General features: G+C 42.7%; 1 protein-coding gene across 15 annotated transcripts in view; it reads right to left on the reverse strand.

Annotated features, from left to right (window-relative positions):
• CLEC16A (C-type lectin domain containing 16A) overlaps positions 1-23,212 on the reverse strand; it is a 188,076-nt gene that overhangs the window by 102,963 nt on the left and 61,901 nt on the right. For all 15 annotated transcript variants that reach the window (XR_012161151.1, XM_073362451.1, XM_073362442.1 and 12 more), the window contains 3 exons: positions 18,041-18,085; positions 13,354-13,404; positions 9,678-9,806 (listed from right to left, as the gene is read on the reverse strand). Coding sequence is in view for 14 of the 15 variants with exons in the window: in XM_073362451.1 (XP_073218552.1) it covers positions 9,678-9,806; positions 13,354-13,404; positions 18,041-18,085 (225 nt within the window). In the remaining variant the exon portion in view is untranslated. The remainder of the gene's footprint in view (positions 1-9,677; positions 9,807-13,353; positions 13,405-18,040; positions 18,086-23,212) is intronic.

The raw sequence follows: 23,212 nt of genomic DNA on the forward strand, positions 1-23,212 counted from the left end.
GCCTCATGTCATATAACCCCTCCTTTGACATAATGCTAATCTGAGACCCCCCCATTAGAGTTGGCTCTGACTGGGAAGAAGTTACTCACCTTGTGCAGTAACGATAGTTCAAGACGTGTCCCCCTATGGGTACTCCACTCAAGGTGTCAGTGTGTCCCTGTGCTGGAGATCAGAGATTTCTAGCAGCAATACTCGATCGGGGGAAGGGCATGCACAGGAATCATCTTGTGCAGCCATTGGCTCTTCCTGTAGCATGAGCCCGCTCCCCCGACTGTCCCCTCTGTTCCTTCTCTATCGTAGAGCTCGGCTGTGTGAACTTCGAGGGGAGGAAGCTGGGTAGTGGAGCACCCACAGGGACACATATCTTAAAGAACCATCATTACTGCACAAGGTGAGTAACTTCTTCTTTGAGTGGTGTCCCTGTGAGTGCTCCACTCTAGGTGCTTGTAGAGCAGTACCCCACCAGGGGTAGTAGGGGTTCAGAGTTATGTATAAAAGTGTGTGATGAGAGCACTGTAAGGCCAACGATAGAGTCTGAGACAAGGCCTTGGGTGACAGCGTAATGCTTTGCAAAAGCATGCTCCGATGTCCAGTTTGCAGCTCTACAAATATCTATTAAGGGGACATTGTTCAAGAATGCAATCAGTGTCGCCATGACTCGTGTTGAGTGGGATCTGATGCTCACGGAGGGTTCTTTGTGATGCAGGTGGTAGCAAGTTTGAATACAGGTAGAGACCCATTTGGAGAGTCTGAGTCGATATTGTAGAGCCCTTGGAGCACTCTGCTGTAGAGACGAATAGTCTTGGTGACTTGCAAAATGATTTAGTTCTGTCCAAGTAAAAGGTTACAGCCCCTCTGACATCTAGCATGTGCAATGATGCTTCTCAAGAATCGTTATGTGGCTTGGGATAGAAGGCAGGTAAGTGTATGGTTTGGTTAATATGAAAATTTGTAGCCACTTTGGGCAAGAATTTTGGGTGAGGATGTAATGTAATTTTGTCTTTGGTAAATACAGTGTACGGTGGTTCAGCCATCAATGCTCCTATTTCACTGACACGTCTGGCAGACGCAATTGCCATTAGGAATGCGACCTTCATAGACATATGAAGGAGCGAGCAGTTTGCTAGAGGCTCGAAGGGTGGTCTTGTGAGACATTTGAGCACAAGATAGAGATCCCATGGTGGTGCACGTTGGCGTACTTCTGGGTACATGTTCTGTATACCTTCTAGAAAGCACTGTGTAAATCAGGTGAGTGAATATTGAAGCCCCTTCTAGGTGTTCGAGGAGGAGCCATAATGGCAGCGAGGTGTACTTTAATAGATCCTATGGCTAACCCTGTTTCCTTCAGTTTTAGTAGGAAGTCTAGGATCATAGATAGAGGTGCCTTGGAATATTGTGTCGAGAACACTGTCGTGGATTTCCCACTCGTGTTTCTGTGAGAAGTGCCTGTTGAGATGGTCGACTGGTAGGCATGATGTTGTGATGTTTATATTGTTGCGGATGCAGAAGTTCCATAAATTCATGGTTTCTACGCATAGTGAGTGAGACCTGGCTCCTCTTTGGTGATTGATGTAAAACACGCACGCCACATTGTCGGTGAGAATAGAGACTGAGGTTTCTCGTATGAGTGGGAGGAAGTGTCGGCATGTGTTGTATACCACGCGGCGTTCCAGGAGATTGATATGTAGTCGGGTTTCCGTTGCATACCACTTGCCTAGTACATTGTGGTGACCCAAGTGGGTGCCCCAACCTATCAGGGAGGCATCTGTTGTAATAGTCACTGATGGGGGGAGGGGGGTCTTGTTGAAATAGAATCCCGAAGCACACATTCCCTGGCTGTGTCCACCATTGTAGGGAGAGGATAACACTTGGTGGTAGGGTCACACATCTGTTGAGAGAGTGTTTGCTGGGTGCATAGACCGTGTTCAACCAGTGCTGCAGAGAGTGCATATGGAGTCTGGCATACTTTACTACGAAAGTCGTAGCTGCCATATGTCCCAGAATCTGAAGGCACGTCCTCACTGAAGTTTGTGGGCTGATGGTTACCGTGGAAATAAGATTGGTCAATGTAGTGAATCTGCGGTTTGGCAATATTGCCTTGGCTTGTACGGAGTCTAGGTCGGCTCTGATAAACTCCTATCACTGGGTTGGTTCTAGGGTGGATTTCTTTTCGTTGATCTGTAGACCTAGCTGGTGAAACAGGTCTATTGTGGTCTTCAGCATGCCTGCCGTTTCTTGTCGGTTGGCACTCTTGCGAAGGCAATCATCCAAATAGGGGAAGATTATGACTCATTTGCATCGTAAATGTGCTACTACTACTGCAAGCATTTTTGAGAACACGCGGGGAGCAGTGGACAGTCCGAAGGGAAGGACCCAGTATTGGTAGTGGTTGGGTCCTACTGTGAACCTCAGGAACCGTCTGTGGGAAGGATGTATTGTAATATGGAAGTATGCATCTTGGAGGTCGAGGGCTGCAAACCAGTCCGTCCGTCCTCCGTCTAGTGCTGGGATTATTGTGGCCAGAATGACCATTTTGAACCTGTGGGTTGGGCACAAACCTGTTGAGTTTTCAGAGATCTAAGATTGGTCTCCATCCTCCTTCTCTGTCAGGAAATATTTGGCATAAACCCCCCTCCCTTGGTATTGATGTAGTACTGGTTCTACAGCACCCAGCAGTAGGAGGCGGTCTACTTCTTGTTGCAGAAGGTGCTCGTGAGAGGGGTCCCTGAAGAGGGTCGGGGAAGGGTGTAGTCAGACTGTATGATCGCCAAAACCCATTGATCTGTGGTTAAATCGCAGCCCAGGCATGGTAAAATGCTCTTAGGCAGTGACCAAACAATTGTGGGATGGGGTATCTGTTGGGGCTGGGGGCGTGGGGAGGTCGCGCATACCCTAGACCATGACTTCAAAATCGTGGCTTAGATGTAGCTGGATGGATGGACGAGGCCTGGTTCTGTGGAGCTCGTTGTCTCTGAGCCCATTGTTTGGGTCTGTTCTGAGTGAAGTATCGTGGTTGTTGACAGTTAAACGAGGTGTCTCGTGAGCTCTGGTATGGTGTACAGCGAGGGCGTTTGTCAGGCAGTGGGTGTATGCCTAGTGTACGCAGCATTGCTCAGGAGGCCTTCGTAGTATGGAGGACGTCGTCTGTTTGAGACGAGAATAGTTTATCCCGATCGAAGGGGAGGTCCTCCACTTTTAGCTATAGTTCTTTTGGAATTCCCGAAGCCTGCAACCATGATGTTCTTTTCATAACCACAGCTGTTGCGGTTGTTTGGGCAGCTGCATCCGCTACATCCATTGAGGCTTGCAGCGCAGTGCGGGCTATTAACTGACCCTCATTGATAATGGCATTCAATTGAGGATGTTTATGCTCAGGGAAGTCCTTTATGAGCTCTCGTATTTAACTATAGTTAGAGTAGTCATAATTTGCTAGTAGAGCAGAATAGTTGGCAACTTCAAGCAGAAGGGCGGCTGACAAGTAAACTTTCCACCCAAAGAGGTCCAATCTCTTGTGTTCTTTATCTTGCAACGAGGAGCAGAAATGAGGCTGTTTACTGCGCTGATTAGCAGCCTCTACCACCAGAGAATAGGCATGAGGGTTTGAAAACAAAAATTCCATGCCTTTGGCTGGAACAAAGTATTTTCTGTCAGCCCTTTTGTTGGTGGGTGGTGCCGATGCCGGTGTTTGCCATATTACCTCTGCAGGCTCTATCATAGCCTCATCCACGGGGAGGGCAATCTTGGTCGATGATGCTGGTTGCAAGATTTTTAACAACGTATGTTGTTTCTCCTGCACCTCATGTAAGGCAATTTCTTGGCTGTTTGCTACTCTTCTGAAGAGTTCTTGGAACTGTTTCAGATCATCTGGTGTCATAGGGGTAGACGGCATCACCGCTTTGTCTGGTGCGGAAGATGAGTGTGGGGAAGGTGGTGAATCATCCACGTCTGCCTGAGATAGTCTCTCTCTCGGGGGGGGGTCAGAGGTTTCTCTGTGTGGTAATGATGGGTGTACTCTGGAACCTCTTGTTGCTGGGGAAGGGGGACCAGAATAGGGGTTCTGGTATGTGGGCCAAGGACCCCATTGTGGCCATTGCATGGGGTAAATTGGCAATGGGTAAGGCCAGTACTGTGCATACCAGGGCTGTGAATGCTTGGAGAGAGGAGGCTCAGGCTTCACAGCATTCCACATAGGTCTCCTCTGTGATGGGGATGAACGTTGAGAGGACAAGCGGTCGTCCTGCACATCTCCTTCCTCGCCACTACGCATTGAGAGTGGTGCGGGAGATGAAGAATGGTACCGTGCTATGTAGCTCGGGGAGTGTTCAGTGGAGCGCAGTGGCGACTGCGGTGCCGAAGAAACTGCTATGTCAGCAGGACGCAGGAGTTGCGCTGGTCCCGCCTTGGGGTTGCGGTCGACCGTTGGAGTGCTGACCGGTGCTGGTTTCAGCTTGTTAGGCGGCAGCAAGTCTTGGGTCAGTGCCGGTGGTGGCAGCATTGATTGCGGTGCTGCTGCCTGTGCCACGCTCTACACTAGGGTAGTTGGTGCTGTGGAGGAGACTTGATGTCTCAACTCTGGTCCCGCACGTTGGGGCTCAGCGGGGGTCCACTGAGGGATGGTGCTGGAGGAGCCCAGTGCCTCGTAAGTGCTCACTCTGGATGAGTGGAGCACTGAGGGTAATGACCTCACTGGGGAAGCTCTCTTTTTCTGAGAGACCCTTGCTGGAGAGGTTGATGCTCGCTTCCTGACAGTTTTGGAAGTCGGAGCCTTATCAGAGCTCATGGATCTCTGTTTATGAGACTCCCCGGAGGACGTCTCTTAAGGAGGTTGGAAAGATTTCTCCAGCAGAAGCATTTTCAAGCAGAGATCCCTGTCACATCTTGCCCTTGTTGTTAAGTTGGTGCAGTGTATCCACTTCTGGGTATTTAGGAGTTTCTCCCAGACAGCGAATGCAGGATTTATGGCCATCAGAGACTGGCATCGGTTCACGGCAGGAGTTTTAAATCCTGTGGAGCCTGGCCTGACTGCAGTTAAGCCTCTCCTGCTTCTCAAGAAATAAGGGTGGGAGTTAATTGTAATGGTAAACTGTAGAAACTGTTCCCAAATGGGGAGTTAAGGAGAGAAAAAGGTCTTTCTTCTCTTCCCCCCCACTTTTTTTTTTTTTTTTAAAAAAGGAAAATCTCTAAGAGGAACTAATGAAACTATGTAACTATGTACAGACTAAGACTAACTAAACAATGTAACTAAGTATAGACTAAAAAGAAGTTCCTATGTAACTTGTAGCTTCCCTCCCCTCCCCCCAGAAATGATCAAAGAGAGCACTGGCGCGGAGCTCTGCCTGCAGCCGAGGACAGCTGAGAAGGAACTGAGGGGACGGTCAGGGGAGCAAGCACTACAGGAGGTGCCAACGGTTGCATGAGACTACTCCTGTGTGCGCCCTTCCCCCGACCCAGTACTGCTGCAAGAAATCTCCAATCTCCAGCACAGGGATGCACCGACACCTAGAGTGGAGCACCCATAGGGACACCACTCGAAGAAGTAATAAATGTTCACTAGTCCTTTCATTAATCTCTTAACTGTGTCATGTGTGATTAGAGTCTAGTCTAGTGTACGGTTGTTTACTTGTATAAATATAAATATAAATATACAGTAGCATTATACTCATTCTTATCTGGGGAACCGCTCTACTGCGGGGGAGTATGGGACACACGGGACCACTAGATGTCCTTGAAGCCTAAAAGGATGCCTGCCTTCCCCCCTCCCGTTGGAGCTCACAATTCCCAGTTGAGTATTTCAGGAGAGACCCAATACCTCTTGGGGCTTTACTCAGTAAGTCAGTAGCCATTTTGAACATGGAAAGCAATTTCTCACTTATCCCCTGTAATCCCACAAGAGTGCAACTGGCTGAACTATATTACTGGTAACATGTTTGAGCTAAATGAATAAGCATTGATAGAAACAGTATATTTAGAATATTTTTGGAAATATCTGCTGTTTCACTTTTTCCTCACAGATATAAGCAGGCACCAGCAATTACACATACATTCAAAGAGATCTAAAGCACAAATACATATGAAGTTGGAGAGTGCTAATCTCTATAACGAACATTTTATAGTGGCAAGACCAGCATATCTACTACTGCACTCTAAATACCAAAGGGAATTAAATTTCAAATTATGATTCTTAAAGGGAAAGAATCATTTAAGAACGTAAGAGCTTCCATACTGGTTCAGACCATGGTCCATCTTGCCCAGTATCCTGTCTCTGACAGTGGCCTATATCAAAGTTTAAAGGGAAGTGTACAGAAGAGGGCAATTATGCAATGATCTTTCCCCTGCCATACAGGCCCAGCTTCTGGCAGTGAGAGGTTTAGGGACACCCAGAGCATGGGGTTGCGTCCCTGGACGTCTTGGCTAATAGCCATTGATGGACCTATCCTCTATGAACTTATCAAGCTCTTTTTAAACCCCAGTTATACTTTTGGCCATCAGAACATCCCATGACAATGAGTTCCACAGGTTAGTTGTGTGAAAAAGATACTTCTTGGCTGCCTATTAATTTCCTCAGTGCCCCTAGTTCTAGTATTGTGCAAAAGAATAACGCAATATTTCTGCATTAGTTTTTTCCACACCATTCAGGATTTTATAAACCTCTATCATCGTATCCCCCTTAGTTGTCTTTGCTAAGCTGAACAACCCTGATCTTTTTGATCTCTCCTAATATGGAAGCCATTCAGTGCTCTTGATCATCTTTGTTGTCCTTCTCTGAAACTTTTCCAGTTCCACTAGATCCTTTTTGAAATAGAGCAACCATAATTGGATAGAGTATTCAAGGGGTGGGAGCACCACAGATTTATATAGAGACATCATGATATTTTTCTATCCCTTTCCTAATAGTTCCTAACATACTGTTATAGCCTTTTTGATCACTGTTGTGCATTGAGCGGAAGTTTTCAGAAATCTATCCATGAGGATTCCAAGATCTTTCTTGACTGATTCAGCCTTCCCTCTAGGCTCAGAAAACAAGGCAATATCTAAATCATCTTATTTCTGCCTATATAACATACTCAAGATCTGGTTTTTCCTTGTCCTTAGCACCAAAATTCACTCAGGCTGTTATCTCACATCCTGACTACCTCAAACTTATCTCCTCAATTCCATTTAAAATGCTGCTAAGACCACCTTCCTGGCCAGGATTTCCCTCTGAGTCAATTAACTGACTTTTCCCTCTGCAACCAATACAAGATGCTTCTCCTTACCTTCAAGGTGCTTCACAATTTAACTGCTCTAATAAATATTCACTGCTCTAATAAATAGAACATTGTAGTTGCTTTTTTGTCACTGTTGTCAAAAATGCCAGCCTCCATTGCCTGCTTCTCCAACAAGCACCCTCTATATGTCAATCCTTGTGGGGGGAAATGACCATTCCCATGAAAATTTGGGAACCCAATACACTATCCTCATTCAAATCCCTGCTTAAGACTTACTTCTACTACGATGCCTGCAGAACACTGCCAGGTGACAATGTTAACAAATGGCAACCTAAAATTACTGCTACCAATATAATTAGTCTTCTTCATTCATAGGAAAAAACTTATACCTACAAATGGTATGCATTGTTATGAAAAAACATGTTTGTATTACTCTCCCCACTCCCACCTGACACTGTTCTCTTTTACCCAATGGTTACTTTTTGCCAGACTAAGATTAATGTCTTTGGGGCAGGAAAAGTATTTTGCTATATCTATACATCTAGCACAATGGAGCCAGGTTGGGGCTTCTGGTTGGTGCTTCATGCTGCTACTGAAGGGTGAATTAGACAATGAAGCTGTCATGAATACAGAGGGAAGAGTAGCATAAAATCCCTCCTTGGCAGCTGTACCAGGTTGCCTTACCTGTAAAGAGTTAAGCAGTTCAAACCTAGTTGGCACCTGACCAGAAGGACCAATGAGGAAAGAAGATACTTTCAAATCTGGGGTGGGGGGGGGGAAGGATTTTTGTTGTTCTGCGTGGTGTTCCCTCCCTAGACGGAGAGAAAAGCCAAGCAGGTACACTATCTTCTGAAAAATATACCTGGAATAATCCATCTAAAACCACAGAAACTGAGTAGGGCAAGGAAATGCATTAGGTTTTGTTTTGGCTTGTGAATTTTCCTATGCTACAGAGGTAGCTTCATTCCTGTTTTTGTAACTGTGAAGCTGAGCCCAGGTTTTAAATCCTCTGTGTTTTAAATCTTATTACCCTGTAAAGTTACCTTCTATCATGATTTTGTAGGTGTGATTCTTTTACTTTTTTCTTTATAATAAAAGTTCTTCTTTTAAGAACTGGATTGATTTTAGTGTCCTAAAGACAAAGGGTCTGGTTGAGCTCACATTGCTAAGGCAACTGTTTGGTATTTTATTCTCAAGCCTCTCCAGGAAAGGAGGTGAAGGGGCTTGGGGGGATATATTGGAGAGGATAGGGAGTTCAAGAGACCCTTCCCTGAATTTTTGTGTAAATCACTTGGTGGTGGCAGCAAAATACCGTCCAAGGACAAGGAAAGGAATTTGTGCCTTGAAGAAGTTTTAAGCTAAGCTGGTAAAATATAAGTTTAGGGGGTCTTTCATGTGGGTCCTCACATCTGTACCCCAGAGTTCAGAGTTGTGGGGGTACCCTGACAGAAGCAAACTTTTGATTTTGGTATAGGATAAAAACTACAAGTATGGTTAACAGGAAAGGAAAATTTACACTGAGTAGCAGAAAAAGCATCCTAACGTGAGAGTCATTAAACATAAGAATGGCCATACTGGGTCAGACCAAAGGTCCATCTATCCCAGTATCCTGTCTTCAGACAGTGGCCAATGCCAGGTGGCCCAGAGGGAATGAACAGAACAGGTAATCAAGTGAGCCATACCCTGTCACCCATTCCCAGCTTCTGGCAAACAGAAGCTAGGGACACTATCCCTGCCCATCCTGGCTGATGGGTCCACCAATGGCTATCCTCCATGAACTTATCTAGTTCTTTTTTGAACCGTGTTATAGTCTTGGTCTTCACAACAATCCTCTGGCATGGCATTCCACAGGTTGACTGTGCATTGTGTGAAAAAAATACTTCCCTTTTGTTTGTTTTAAACCTGCTGCCTATTAATTTCATTTGATGACCCCTAGTTCTTGTGTAACAAGGAGTAAACAATTCCTTATTTACTTTCTTCACACCAGTCATAATTTTATAGACCTCTATTATATCCCCCCTTAGTTGTCTATTTTCCAAGCTGAAAAGCCCCAGTCTTATTAATTCTTCCTCATATGGAAGCCATTTCAAACCCCTAATAATTTTTGTTGCCGTTTTTTGAACCTTTTCCAAGTACAATAGAGAAAATTGTCCATTACCCAAATACAAATTAAAGTTACCATATACAAGAAATACCGTAGAGAAAACATTTCTGTACTGGATAGGGTTTGACTAGGTGACCTCACTGTGGCTTTTCCTATCTTTAGTTTTGATTCTATGATGTAATTTCCAGTATATTGGCCAAAAATACTTTAAGAGTTCATTACTATATGGATAATAGTCATAAGTTTAGTTGTTTAATTGATGCTCTCTGTTGACATAACATTTTTCCCACGGAAGGTGCAGCCAGCTGCCTATTTAGGGAAAGTGTCATTTCACAAAAGGATTTAAGAAAACCAGGCTTACTCACTCTTCGTGTTCTTTCCACATCTCCACATGGCAGTCTTTTCACAAAATCAATACCAGTTAGTGGTGTCCCTGTTGGTGGGAGCAGAATGGAGGCATCCATCATCAAGTACTCCACATTCATGGGCTTAATCTATGAAAATAATTCCACATTCAGCATACATTACAGCAATAAAGGGAATTTGCAAATTCACTTTCAAATGCAACTCACTATTTCTAACAAACCCCAGAAGTAGCATACATGATATTTTCAGGACTCGTGTGTATGCATAGATATAAAATTTAAACCAATACAAATATTGTTCTGTTCTACAAATATACTCTGTCAATATTTGCTCATTCAAGTTAAAGCCTGTTTTTTTCCCCAAACAAAAAAGTGGACCAAACCAATAAATTCATATTGGAGTTTGGGATTTTACTGATGTACAGCAGTGCACCCAGAAAAGGAAAGAGCATTACAGTGAATATAAAATAGATGTTAATATGTATTTCTAATATTTTAAATCTGAAGTTTGCCTAGAGAGTACATGTTTTTTCAGATGGTGTCCCAAAGAAAAGGGGAAAATAGGTGTGACAGTGCCCCCAATAAGGCTTTATGGAAATATGCTTATGAATGTATATATGACAAAACTAGAATATGTTTTATACTACATATGCCATGTAATATCTCTGTAAAGTTTATGATCTACTGAATCTATTAATCCTATTTGTATGCATGTATCATTTTTGTGTTCCAAGTTATGAATATTAGGTGTGTACTGGCTTGATTTTTAAGTAGCCTTTGTAAGTATTTGGTCAGCTTCTTGAGAAGGAATGTGCAAGTTAAATGCCCAATCAAGAAGCACTTAATGGACAATTGATCTTGAAGATACCAATCCACATCTGAGCTTTCCCAGGAATGTGGCTTGGCTGGTAAGAAACTCAGTCATACATGGACATGTACTTGCCCATGTGACTCCAAAACTCCATTTTGTAGCTGGATTCTACACAAGGGGAAGGGGGTGTGTCCACCCACAGGAGAAAGTCTATTTAAACCCCTGGGACATCCCTCCATTTTGTCTTCAGCTGGCTCAAGAGATAGCCTCTCCAACCCCAAGGATACCTGAAAGAAACTGGAACAAAGGACAGTAACTACTGGGGGTGTGAGTGATCGCTGGACCCAGACTAGGAGACTAGTCTGTAAAAGTCAGCTTACTGGGTAAGGTTTTTATCTATATTCAGTTTTCTTAGACAGACTTGCATGTTCTATTTTATTTTGCTTGGTAATTCACTTTGTTCTGTCTGTCACTACTTGGAACCACTTAAATCCTACTTTCTGTATTTAATAAAATCACTTTTTACTTATTAATTAACTCAGAGTATGTATTAATACCTGGGGGGGGGCAAACAGCTGTGCATACCTCTCTATCAGTGTTATAGAGGGTGAACAATTTAGGAGTTTACCCTGTATAAGCTTTATACAGGGTAAAATGGATTTATTTGGGGTTTGGACCCCATTGGGAGTTGGGCATCTGAGTGTCAAAGACAGGAACACTTCTTAAGTTGCTTTCAGTTTGTCTGTAGCTTTGGGACACGTGGTTCAGACCCTGGGTCTGTGTTGCAGCAGACTGGCATGTCTGGCTCAGCAAGACAGGGTGCTAGAGTCCCAAGCTGGCAGGGAAAGCAGGGGCAGAAGTAGTCTTGGCACATCAGTTGGCAGCCCCAAGGGGGTTTCTGTGATCCAACCCGTCACAGTAGGCATGCTGGATGGCTGACAACTGAAGCCTACTCTTGTTATGATGATGTGCTTCCAGATGCTGCAAAACAAGACAGGGCTGAAACAGATAAGGATCTAAGCACTGTAATCTCAGACTGGTGTCTGCCACAAACAAAGGTTCTGAATGCAGGTCCCCATGGCTTGCTAATAATATAATAATAATTAAAAAAAGACTTCTCAGCATCATATACCTTTTGAAGAAATTCCTAAGGTATTTAAAATGTTGCATAACTCAGTTAAAACTGTTTTGGTGAATAAGAAATTTGGTGGGTATTAATCTGCAAGATTAAGATAGCAGAAAAAATAACATGGAAGTCTAAATTAAAGATAATGCTATTGTGAATGCATAACTACAAGAAATGAACAGCTCTGAGATAAGATGAACCAGCTATCTTAAAGATAAAATCACATTCAGGAACAAAGTTGATCAGGTTTCTTACTGAAAAGGTGAACTGAGTTCAAAAATGAAGCTAACATTTTGAAGTACAGTTCTACCCTGGAAAAGTAAAAATGCAGATATGGCACCATCTGACTCAGATCTGCTGATGCTGGTGAAATACAAACTTTTTTACTCATTGGCCCTGCAGAGACAGCAGTGAGCAAGCTAGTTTCTACTCCTCCTCCTGCTTCAACAGAATTATTCACTATGAACAAATCACATACCCTTTTGTAACCCTGTTAAAGGCAACAGATATGCACAGATGTCATGGACTACCTCATTTTGCCAAAAAAGCCTCTGTTGCATTCTCTCCTTCAAGCACAACCATTGTAACTGGACTCTTAGGGCCTGATTTTCTCATCTGGTGGTGTAAATCAGAAAACTCTTATCAAGTTAATAGATTTACATCAGTCTAATGTTGGCATAAGATGGGAGAAGAATCTGGTCCTTAGATCTCAGAATGCATTTGCAGAACTGCGAGAGAACAACTTTGATTTCATAGCACATGGACTCAGTGCCAAGTAGAGAGATAATACACATGGAACCATCCAGCACGAGTTTTTCAGGCACTTTTCAGAATAGAACCACACCAACATTCAGTGAAAGCTATTCAATACGCAAAGATTGGAGGAAATATTTCAGACCAAAGATTTCCAACCTCCCCACTTTGAGCAGACTCACAAGGTTCCTCCCAATGTTAAAAGATTTTTTTTTGTAATATACAAACTGTAGGTTGTACACTTTAATAGGAGATGTAATTGTTAATTATTGTGCCTCCTGCTATTATCTAAGAGGAAAAAATATTTGTGACACTAGCAGTCTGGCAACCCAAGGTCAGAGATGCCCAAACACTGTTTTAAGACATGATGTTTATAGGTTAAATATTAAATCTTTGCAAAATCAGGGACCGTTCTCTGGCCAGCATTATGATTATAGCAATGTCAACTGCCACTAGTATCATTGCTCAGAAAAATCAGTTTTAATTAAAACTGTCTAAACTTGAGTTGACAAGGTATAAATCATGGAGATTATTACACAGGGTGTTATGCTGCTGGAAGTGCCATCTTTCAAATAGGATGTAAAATCCAGGCTCTGCTGTTTGTTGTCAGTAAGATTCCATTCCCCATTTCACAAGAGAAGCAGTGTATACCAAAACTGGGATCTAGCATGAAAACCAGGGTTAATACATTCTACACACCTACCAGAGGAAAAGAGGATTTTTTTTACTTCCATTGATTAGTGTTTCGGCATGCTGTTAAACAGATACTACACTTCTCAGGGGATTAAGTGATCTCTAGGCTTTTTATAGAAATTTAGAGTATTGGGGAATTTTTAGATAAAAGGCCTTATATTAAAATGTAGTTACGCTCCTCTGAGCAAAACACATGCAGTTTTATTATTCCAGTCCTATAAATAAAATCCTTGGTATTTTGTGAGGTTTTACATCAGCATTTCTATTTTAATCTCTATTTTCTAATCACTTACTGTCATACTCCTGTATTCGTCTTCAAACATATCCAGAAAAATCTCTTCTCCCTTAAAAAAACCAAGATATTATTTCTCCATGTATAAACATATACATTAGGGATCCTGGGTCATGGTTGAGAAGCCATCTGTTTTTCATTACCCACATTTCTCGTAAGTCACCAGTAAATTCAAGTAAAAAAGAAATCCTGCATCATTGTTCAGTACTCATTCTTTTAAGAACTTACCAAAATAGGAGCATTTCATGTCTGTTCATTAATTGTTTTGGGATATTTGACATTAGTTTATTGTTAGGAGGAGTTAAAGTGTCAGACTGAATATTTCAGTTCTCTCATGATTTGTTTACAATGCACTAAAAGAAGTGCAATGCTGTAAACATCTCACTTAAATAGGGGAAAAAAGAAAATATTTAAGATGCTGAGAATAAATTATGAGCCTTCTAAAGATAACTGCTGAGCAAGAAGTGTCATTAATAACCATGTGTTTCCCTAATGCTGATAGAGTCCCTGATGTACTCCAATGAGGTTTAAGTTTCAGGTTCTGTTCCATTCATAAGTAGCAGAACCATGTAATAAACTATAATCATACACCTCTGATACCTTGCTTGTGCTCTACTCACTAATCCATGTTCAAGACAAAATTGTTACTAACCTGTTCTATAACTGTTTTTCTTCAAGATGCGTTGTAGATGCCCATTCCACTTCACATGTATGTGCACACCCAGTGCACCAGAGCTGAATATGTTTTTTTCTTAGCAGTACTCATCAGGATGGCACAAGCACCTTTTGCATGCTTGTGTTACTAGCTAATGGTATAAAAGGTGGAGCTGTCCTCGACACACCCTCAGTTCCGTCTTACCAGATAAATTCCAACGTAGAGTGGAAAAGGTGTCGGTTGTGGAATGGACATGTGCGATACATCTCAAAGAACAATTACAGAACTGTTTTTATTCCTTAGAATGAAGGCACATGTTCATTCCACTTTAGGTATCTTACAAGCAGTTTACACTGGAGTAGGATTTTGGAGTCTACCTGAACAATTGAAGAACTACTTACTAAAACTAGGCATCATTTTTGGATTGTTGGGATATAGCATAGTGTCTTGTTAAAGTATGCACCAATGACCATGCTGCAGCTTTACAAACATCTCTTGTCTTTGGCCTCTGCCAGAAAGCAGCGGAAGCCACTTGGGCTCGTGTGGAGTGAGCTTCCACCCTGACTGGTGGAAGTACTTTGGCAATGTCATAGCACAGACTTATACAGGATGAAATCCACAATTACATCCTCTGCCTAAAAACTGGGAGAGGTTTCATTCTGTCTGCAACTGCAACAAACAGCTGGGTAGATCTTCTGAAAGATCTAGTTCTGTCCAAATAAAATTCCAGTGCCCTTTTGGCATCCAAAGTAGGAAGTCCCTCTTCATCCTTACGAAAATGTAGCTTAGGAAACAAGGATGATAAGTACATGGCTTGATTAAGGTGGAACTCAGAGATGTCTTTAGTGAAGAACTTTGGATGAGGATGTAAATATACTTTATCCTTATAAAAAATCTGTGTATGGAGGGTCAGATCCCCTTCTCGTGAAGTTAATGGCCACCAAGAATACTACCTTCATAAACAGAAGTAATGAAGAAGCAGTGGCCAGAATCCTGGCTTCTATCTAGCATCTCCTGGATTATTTGCTTCACTGAAAGCATCAAAATTTCTCTAAATTCCCTCAGAAGCTCTCTCTGCATTCCATCCACCAATAGAGAACAGATCAGTGTTTTCTAACCATATGACCATCAGATTCTTAAAGGGTTTGGAAGGCTGTTTCCCCATGTGGCAGATCCCACTCCTCCCTGGGATTTGAATTTGGTACTAGTAATGCTGATGGGTCCTTAGAAATTCTGCTACTACCATCATGCATTTTATAAAATCTCACAGGGCTGCCAATAGACCAAAAAGCCAGGCTGCAAACTGATGAGTGTTGTGGACCACAAATCTTAGGAACCTCCTGTGGCTCTGGTGGATAGCCACATAAAAATATGCATCACTCAGGTTGCTGGGATCTATGAGGGGATGATAGATGCCAGGGTGCTTACAACACATTCATCAGTGGTCATGTAGAACATCAATAACCTGTTGGAAAAAATATGGATGGAAGAAACTAATATGGTAAGCTGGTATCCTGTCCTCAAAAAAGCAGTCAAATAGCCTGACTAGAGGCTGCATACTGACTCAAGGAATCTGCATTACAATAAGGTGGTGGTATTCTTCTGTGTCTCTTTCTCCATTGTGGTGTTTAAGTAGGTAGAATAAGTATCTCTGAAGAGGCTGAAAGCAGAATTGCCTCCTTTTAAGAAAGGGTGTGTAAATACCTCAAAGATTTTAACCTGGGGCTCAACTCTGTGTGTCTACATAACAGCTCATCAATATTTTGAGAGAAAAGGGTAGGACCTTCAAAGGGAAGATCCTAGGTTGCCTGCTGAATTTCTGGTGAGAGACTGGATGACTAGCCACAAACATTTGCATATAGTTATTGAGGATGCCATGTCCCTAGCCACTGAGTCAGCCCTGTCCAAGGCTGTCTGGAGGGAGGTTCTAGCCACTAGTTTACCCTCCTCTATCATGGCTGGAAGTGCTGCCTGGCCTCCTCCAGCAATTTGTTCAAGAACTTCAGCATAAGGTCCCAGAGTGCGAAACTGTATCTAGCCAGTAAGACCTGGTGATTGGAGATTCAATACTGAAACCCAGATGTGGAATAAACCCTTCTACCAAAAAGTTGGAGTTTCTCTGCTTCTTTGTCCTTCGCAGTAGAAGATAATCATCCCTGATGTGATCTTTCACTCACTGCTAACGAACCTGATGAAGGCTGTGTGTAAAAAAATGTTCTTATCTCTGAGAAGGGACATACCACCTCCTCTTGGTTCTCATAGCAGTCAGGGGCAGAGAAGCCACTCTACTTTGTATGCTACAAAAGGCCACATTTATGGGCAGAGCCACTTGAACGCCCTGCAGAAGTTAGTATGTCCATCAGTCTATGGGAAATCTCCTGAATCACTTCAATTTGAATATCAAGAGAGTTAGCTACTCTAACAATTCTTGATATGACCTGAAATTATCATGGACAGGAGAGGAATCCCCAGACATTGTGGTGTCATGAGGCAATGAGGAAGATGAGTTCAAAGGCAGCTGGGTTTGAACCTTCTCTAATGGTTAGGCTTCTGCCACAAGAATTTGTGGAGGAGCCTGTGGTTCTTGCTCAGTACCAAAGACAGGAACCTGAACATTTTCATGGGATCTCTGTCTCAGCACCTGCTAGGTGACTTTGCAGCAGGAGGAACAGGGGAAGACTGCTGTGGGAGGGTGACTCAAGGGTTCCAAAAAGGCCAACAGTGAGGCACAGGACCCCAACTATAACTGCTCCATGGATCTCAGTTTCCAGAACGCCTTCCAAAGTCAGAAAGCTACCTGGGACTGGGATCCTCCCAATAATGGCAATGACTGGTATGACTTCCTATCCTGGAAAGGTGGTGCGCAGGAATCAACCTCTGACTCTGAGGAGGATCCAGAGTGATCTGTAAGCCACTATGGTGCTGTGCCACTCGATTCTGGAAATGGAACATCTGCTGGATGATCGTACTTGGACAACATACTTTGTTTATCCCTGGACTGGACAGGATGAGAAAAAAGAGTTGGACATTCCAAGGACTTGACCATTGATGGCACTATGACCTGCTGTCCCTGCCTTGAAATAGCACTTCTGCTGGGATAGACTGTGCTAGGGCAAGGGAAGAGAGAGGGGACCAGTACCAGTAGGCCTATCGCCTGTGTGACTGAAGAATCTGGCACAGAGAGGCAGAGCAAAACTCTACGTGCTGCACAAGTATCAGGTGTTGTCGGCACTGAGACACCTCCTTGGCCCAGCAGTTGCTGCACCACAAGTGTAGGCACCAAAGTAAGAACTGGCCTCGACCACGCAGAAGCCAGTGCCAGAGTCAGAGTCAATGATTCTTACACAGATATAGCAGAGGTCGGTACCAGGGCGCGTTGTCTACCTGCCATATCTGCTACTCTGAGGATAGATGGCAAAAGGGATCTCAGTCTCCTGCCAGAATCAGATCTACCCATATTAGAGGAACGGTGTTCATTGGATCTTGTGTGTTTTTTCCTCAGCACAAGAAAAGGGGATTGGTGCCTTACCTTTGATCTCTGGGGGGTAAATGAGAACGTCTGGAGGGGCACATACAGCAAACATAGATGTACTTGGCACCTGCACCAAGTGGGAAGGTTCCAAAGATGGACACAAGACAACCTCCCTGTCCTTTTTTGTATGCAGCTTCAAGTCTTTATAGGTCCAGCAGTGGGTCTTGAATGTGGCCCCTCACCCAGAAACTTCAGGCACCTGCAGCGAGGGTCACTCACTGGCAGAAACATCTTGAACCAGCATAGGGCTTAAAACCCTTCTGAAGTCGGTCCAATAAAAAGATATTACCTCACCCACTTTGGCTCTCTAATATCCTGGGACCAAAATAGCTACAAAGACACTGCATACAATATGGGCAATATAATTTATGGTACTTAACTCCATCATTTTCTTCAAATATTGTGTGTATTTTTTCTACAGTGTAGTCTACCTCAGTTGGAAGAAGAAATGTTTAAAGTAAGAAAAAATTAATTTTATCCACCTCTTTAAAAAAAAAGTACCTTATAGAAGTGCCGCAGAAGATGAACACTCTCTTCTCTTGCACCCTAGAGAAAAAAAAATAGATCAGTGATTAGATTAATACCCAAAATTAAGGTTACTTACTTGCAACTGGAGTTCTTTGAGATGGACTCTGCATATTAGCACTCCTGGGATGTGCCAGCGGGTACACTGAGACAGTGAAACTTTAACTAGCAGTGGCCACTGGAGCACTCATGTCCTCTTGCCCCTCCCCTTACCAATCCCAAATGTTCTTGGGGTCAGGCTATAAAAGAAGCTGTAGCGCTCCAGCCACCTCTGCTTCAAGTCTAGTTTATGAGAGTAAAGGAAGAGGGGAAGGTGGTCAGGGAGTGCAAATACGCAGTGTCCATCTTGACCCACAGTTACAAATAAAATACTGTTATTTCTCCTTCAAGTGGCCTCTATATATTCCCATGCATGGGAGAGACTGGCAAGCAGTAGATGCAAAGGAATGCGAGATGAGAAGTCCTAATTAAGAAGTGAATGAATGACTGCTGTGCCAAACTGAGCTTCAGATCGGCACTTGAGGTTCAGACAGCAATGTTTTGTAGGAGTGTGAACTAGAGCTCCAAGTTGCAGATTTACAGATTGGTATGTGTCTGAGATATGGTACTGAAGCTCCTTTGGCCCTGGCAGATCAAGACCTTATATATTCCATTCCTATTCCTGAAATGAATGTAAAAGCCTCTCCTATACAAGCTTTGACCCAGATGAGTAATGTTTAGGAAGACACAGCTTGTCCCTTTTTATTCTAAGCAAAGGAGATATAGCTCTGGTCAATGTCTGAACTCTTTATTCCCATCTAAATAGTAAGCTAAAGCTTTAACATGAAGAGTATGCAGTTTGGCTTCATCCTTCTGCACATGAAACTCAGAGAAACAGAAGTGAACTGATTAATGTGAAAATCTAACTACTTTAGGGAGAAATTAGGGAGTGAAGATATACAACTATTTTGTCCTCATGAAAAAATTGTAAATGGTGGTTTTACCATACGTGCCTATAACTTGCTCACTCACCTTGCACACAGAACTGCCTCCAGGAGTGCTACTTTGATAAATGAAATAAAAACAAATTCTCCCATCGGCTCATATGGCCATTTCATTAAATGTGGGAGAACCAGATTTATGTCCTGCCAGGATGACAGTTTAATAGGAGGATAAATGTTAAGAAATGTTTAAAGATGTTTCACAAGCAAACATTTATCATCAAAAGAATAGAAGGCTGATATGGCAGATAAATGAACTTTAAAGAAAGCAGCAAGTCAGATTTTAAGCTGGAGCAAGTATTCCAGTATACATTGAATTGGGCAGTCAAAGGGGATGTATTATTACCTGCTGACACTGAAGCTTTTCAGTTTTAAATTGTACCATTTGATTAGATTATTTTCTGGAGCTCATTAAGACATTCTGAACATCAGCAGAACAAAAGTAGTTCAAAGTCCATTAGAAACCTATTGCCCATGTGGTGACATGCAGTGTGCTTTGATCTAGAGGACAGACTCCATTATCTTGTTGGATCAGTAAATATGGAGTAACAGGCAGCACTTTGTAGGTCCCTGCTAAGAGGTACAGTAGGTCTGGGGACCATTGTTCTCTGGGCCAAGCAGGCGTGAATAAGATTATCTTGACCTTGTCCTGATTTACTTTCCTTATGACCCCCTGCATAAGAGGATAGGAAGAAAGGCACGCAGTAGTCCTTGCCTTCATTATATGCAGAATCAAAACTCAAAATGCCTGTTTCTCTGTGCTTATGAACAAAACCTTTGACACTTCCAAACTTCTTTGTAAATAATGTGGTGTCCCCACCATGCAGAGAATTCCTCCATCATTGGTGTTTTCAGTGACCACTTGTGAGCCTCTGTTGTTATTCTTCTTAGTTGGTCTGTCAGGTTGCTGTTCTCCCCTGACAGGTGCATAAGAATACATCATTCCCATAAAACTGTAACCTCTCTGCAAAGTTGAGTAGAATAGGAACCTCCCTGTTTGTGATATTGTTCATAACCACCTGGAGCCACTGTGCTGGAGGTGACATAAGAAAGTTTTTAATGCCCAGCAAATTTCTCTGAGCCCCAGAAGGTTTATTTGTAACTTAGTCTCTGGGGGATTTTAGTGTTCCCTACACTGTGAACCAGAAGCAGTGAGGCCTCATCCATTGTTGGCACATCAGAGGTAACTGTTAAAATGGAACAAGAGGGCTGAATGGTATACCCCTGAAGACATTGCAAATTGAGTGCCCCACCTCAAAAATCACAGCACTTTCTTTGGAATGGTTAATTTTCAATACACACTGTCTGTACTCTGTATCTGGTTGACAGCTAGTGCTATACGGTTCTCATTTTAAGATTAGCATATAGGGTGACTTATTTTGAAACTAAAAATCCCATCAATTTGAGGTAAAACACTACTTAATATCCATTCAAAAGGTAAAGAGCTTTTATAGGAGATTGGTAAGAGTAACTTTTCAATTTATCATGAACCCAGATCTTTCAAAGGGAGTATATGCAGAAGAGAGCATTGTAAAGGTGTTCCTTTGATTACATAACCTATTGTTCAAATGGTTCACATAAATTCCCTCTTATGTGAGTTGCCACCACAGATGCACATTTTGTAAATACTCTGTGGCAGCAGAAAGTCCAAAAGGGACCACCTTGTACTAAAATGATCCTGCCCCACTAAATGAAGGTACTTGTGATGAGTGAGTCTTTTGGAGATATGGAACAGTTGTCCTTTTAAACAGAGAGCAGCAAACCACTCCTTAAGAACGGGAGAGTATAGTAGAGGCTTGGGTCAGCATATGGAAATTAATTTTTCTGATGAAAGTGTTGAGCTTCTTAAGGTCTAGTATAGAGTGAAGACCTCCAAGAAAAGACCCTGAATAGAGCCCTGTGTTTCTCCTCTATTCCTTGGCACTACCCTCTTTTGGGGAGGGCAAGAAGCAAATTATCTCAACAGATTTTTGCAATGAGGGTTCCTAATAGGGAATGGAAGGATGAATAGTTTTGAACTGTACTGATACCTCTTGTAATTTCTAAAAAAGACACTTGCCTGTGGAAATGCAGTGGAAAAAATGATCCAGTCGGGCTCTAAATTGAGGGAAATACACTTGAATTAGTACTGGATTGCCGTTCCTGGGCAGTATGTCAAACTTGGGGCCAAAGGCCAGACATCACTGCTCTCAAAGATGATTGTTTGCACTGATTCTTGAAGTTTCTTCAGTAGCCCTTTCACTGTGAAGAGGACATTGTTAGTAATAACAGTCTCCTGTGGGGAAGTCGAAAAGAGGAAGACTATGAATGGGTACCTGAAAACCACGTTTCCTCTTGGGCTGTTGCTAGATGCCCAGCAACCTGGCAGGGTGTCTGGTCTAATTTTTCCAGAAACCTCATTAGTTTTGGTACTAAACAGTCCTTCTCTAAGGGAAGATCCCCAAATTTAGAGAGAGACTTTGTTTCTGGAATTCTTGCAGATTTAAACAAGTGAACCTTCTAACAGAAACTGCAAAAACTACAGCTCTAACTGCAGAGTCGGAAGAATCAAGAGATGTTCCCAAGTCATATTTTGCCACTTGCTGACCCACCATAATGATGGCATTTGCGAGTTCTCTGTTAGCCTGGGAGCAGTTCAGTAGGCACTGACATTTTCACCCATATATGGTATTGGTACAGCAAGATCACTGCTTGTTACTCAAACCTAAAGTGGAGGAAGAGAAGGCTTCCTCCAACCCCATAAATCCATGTTCTTTCCATTCTTATATGAAGCAGTACAGAAGGACTAATCGACCTTTAGACCTCTGAACAGCCACTTAAACCACCAGGGAGTTTGATTCTATGCGTGTGTAGGAATAGGAGAAGCCATTTTGGGGTAAATGACATAATTTGTCTGTATTTTAAAATATTGGTTGAACCAAAGCTGGGCTTGCCCACATGAGCATCGCAAATTGTAAAATTCCATTTAATACTGCTGAGAGAATGTAGGATGTCAAAACCTGCATATGAACTCTTTTCTTGAAGTAGTTGGTATTCTTTCCACTAATTTGCAAAAGGCAACAGCATCTTTGCATTTTCATCAATGGATAGTCAATCTTCGAATACAGGATCTGTTTTCTGAAGTTTGTGTAAAACCATCTACTCTTCATCTTCCAATGTATTATGCACTAGAGTGGGAAATTGTTCTCTCCCCTTCAGTTTTACAGACAAATCCAGTATCTTTAGATGTGAAGGTTCAAAAGGAGACTGGCATTGTCTGGTTCAATGATTGGAATGAAGGTATGAGTAATGTCAAGGAGCTGGTCAATAGTGCCTTCTCTGCCACGGCAGCATTCACCAGTCTAGCCAGTAATCAGTCTGATCAATTAATAAAAATTAATAATAAATATCTTTCTGTGGGGCAGGCAAGGCACCATGTGACACTGATCCTGGGAAGCCTGAAGAGCAAGCAGCAGAGAGTTTAAAGCCAAGCTGCTTAATTTTTGGGTCTGCCATCAAGGTTTCTTCCAGGACTAATGCTTGGAGCAGCCACCCGAACACTAAAATCCTAATATAGTATAAAGTTTTGTTAGAATATGTACAGATTTTTATTAAAGATAGTTGGGCAATTTAAGAAGGACCAATGATCGAGAGCAATTCCTAATCCATCGCCACTAGTAACTGGAAGGAACTGAACTGGCCAGAGAGCCACACCCTTTCCTAGTCTCCCTCCTAGGTGTTCAGGAACAGTGAGGGAAGGGGAAGGAGGGAGTGCAAGAGCACTCTAATAAGCACTCCTAGTTAAGGTTCCACTGTCTTAGCTGTATCCAGTTGGCATATCCTATGAATGAGAATATGAAGAAGCCACTCAAAGGAGAATTATTTCCTGATAATTTCATTCAGAAAAAAAGCTGATTATATACTGGGATGGTTTCTATGTACTCAGCCTCCCAATCTTCATCTTGATGAAAAGAATAGGGGTTTTGCATTTACAAAATGCCTTTCATCTGAGCAACTCAAAATGAGTCACAAATAATTAACTCTCACTGCACCATTGCGAGATGGGGAGCATCCAAATTTTACACAGAAACACAGGGCATATCTGCACTGCCCCGCAGTTTGAACTCTGGGGGTGCGAACAGCAGTGCACACAAAAGCGTTGCCCTGTAACTGCCCCATGGGGATGCTG

Source organism: Lepidochelys kempii, chromosome 10 (genome assembly GCF_965140265.1).
Source record: "Lepidochelys kempii isolate rLepKem1 chromosome 10, rLepKem1.hap2, whole genome shotgun sequence".
Taxonomy (NCBI): Eukaryota; Metazoa; Chordata; order Testudines; family Cheloniidae; genus Lepidochelys; species Lepidochelys kempii.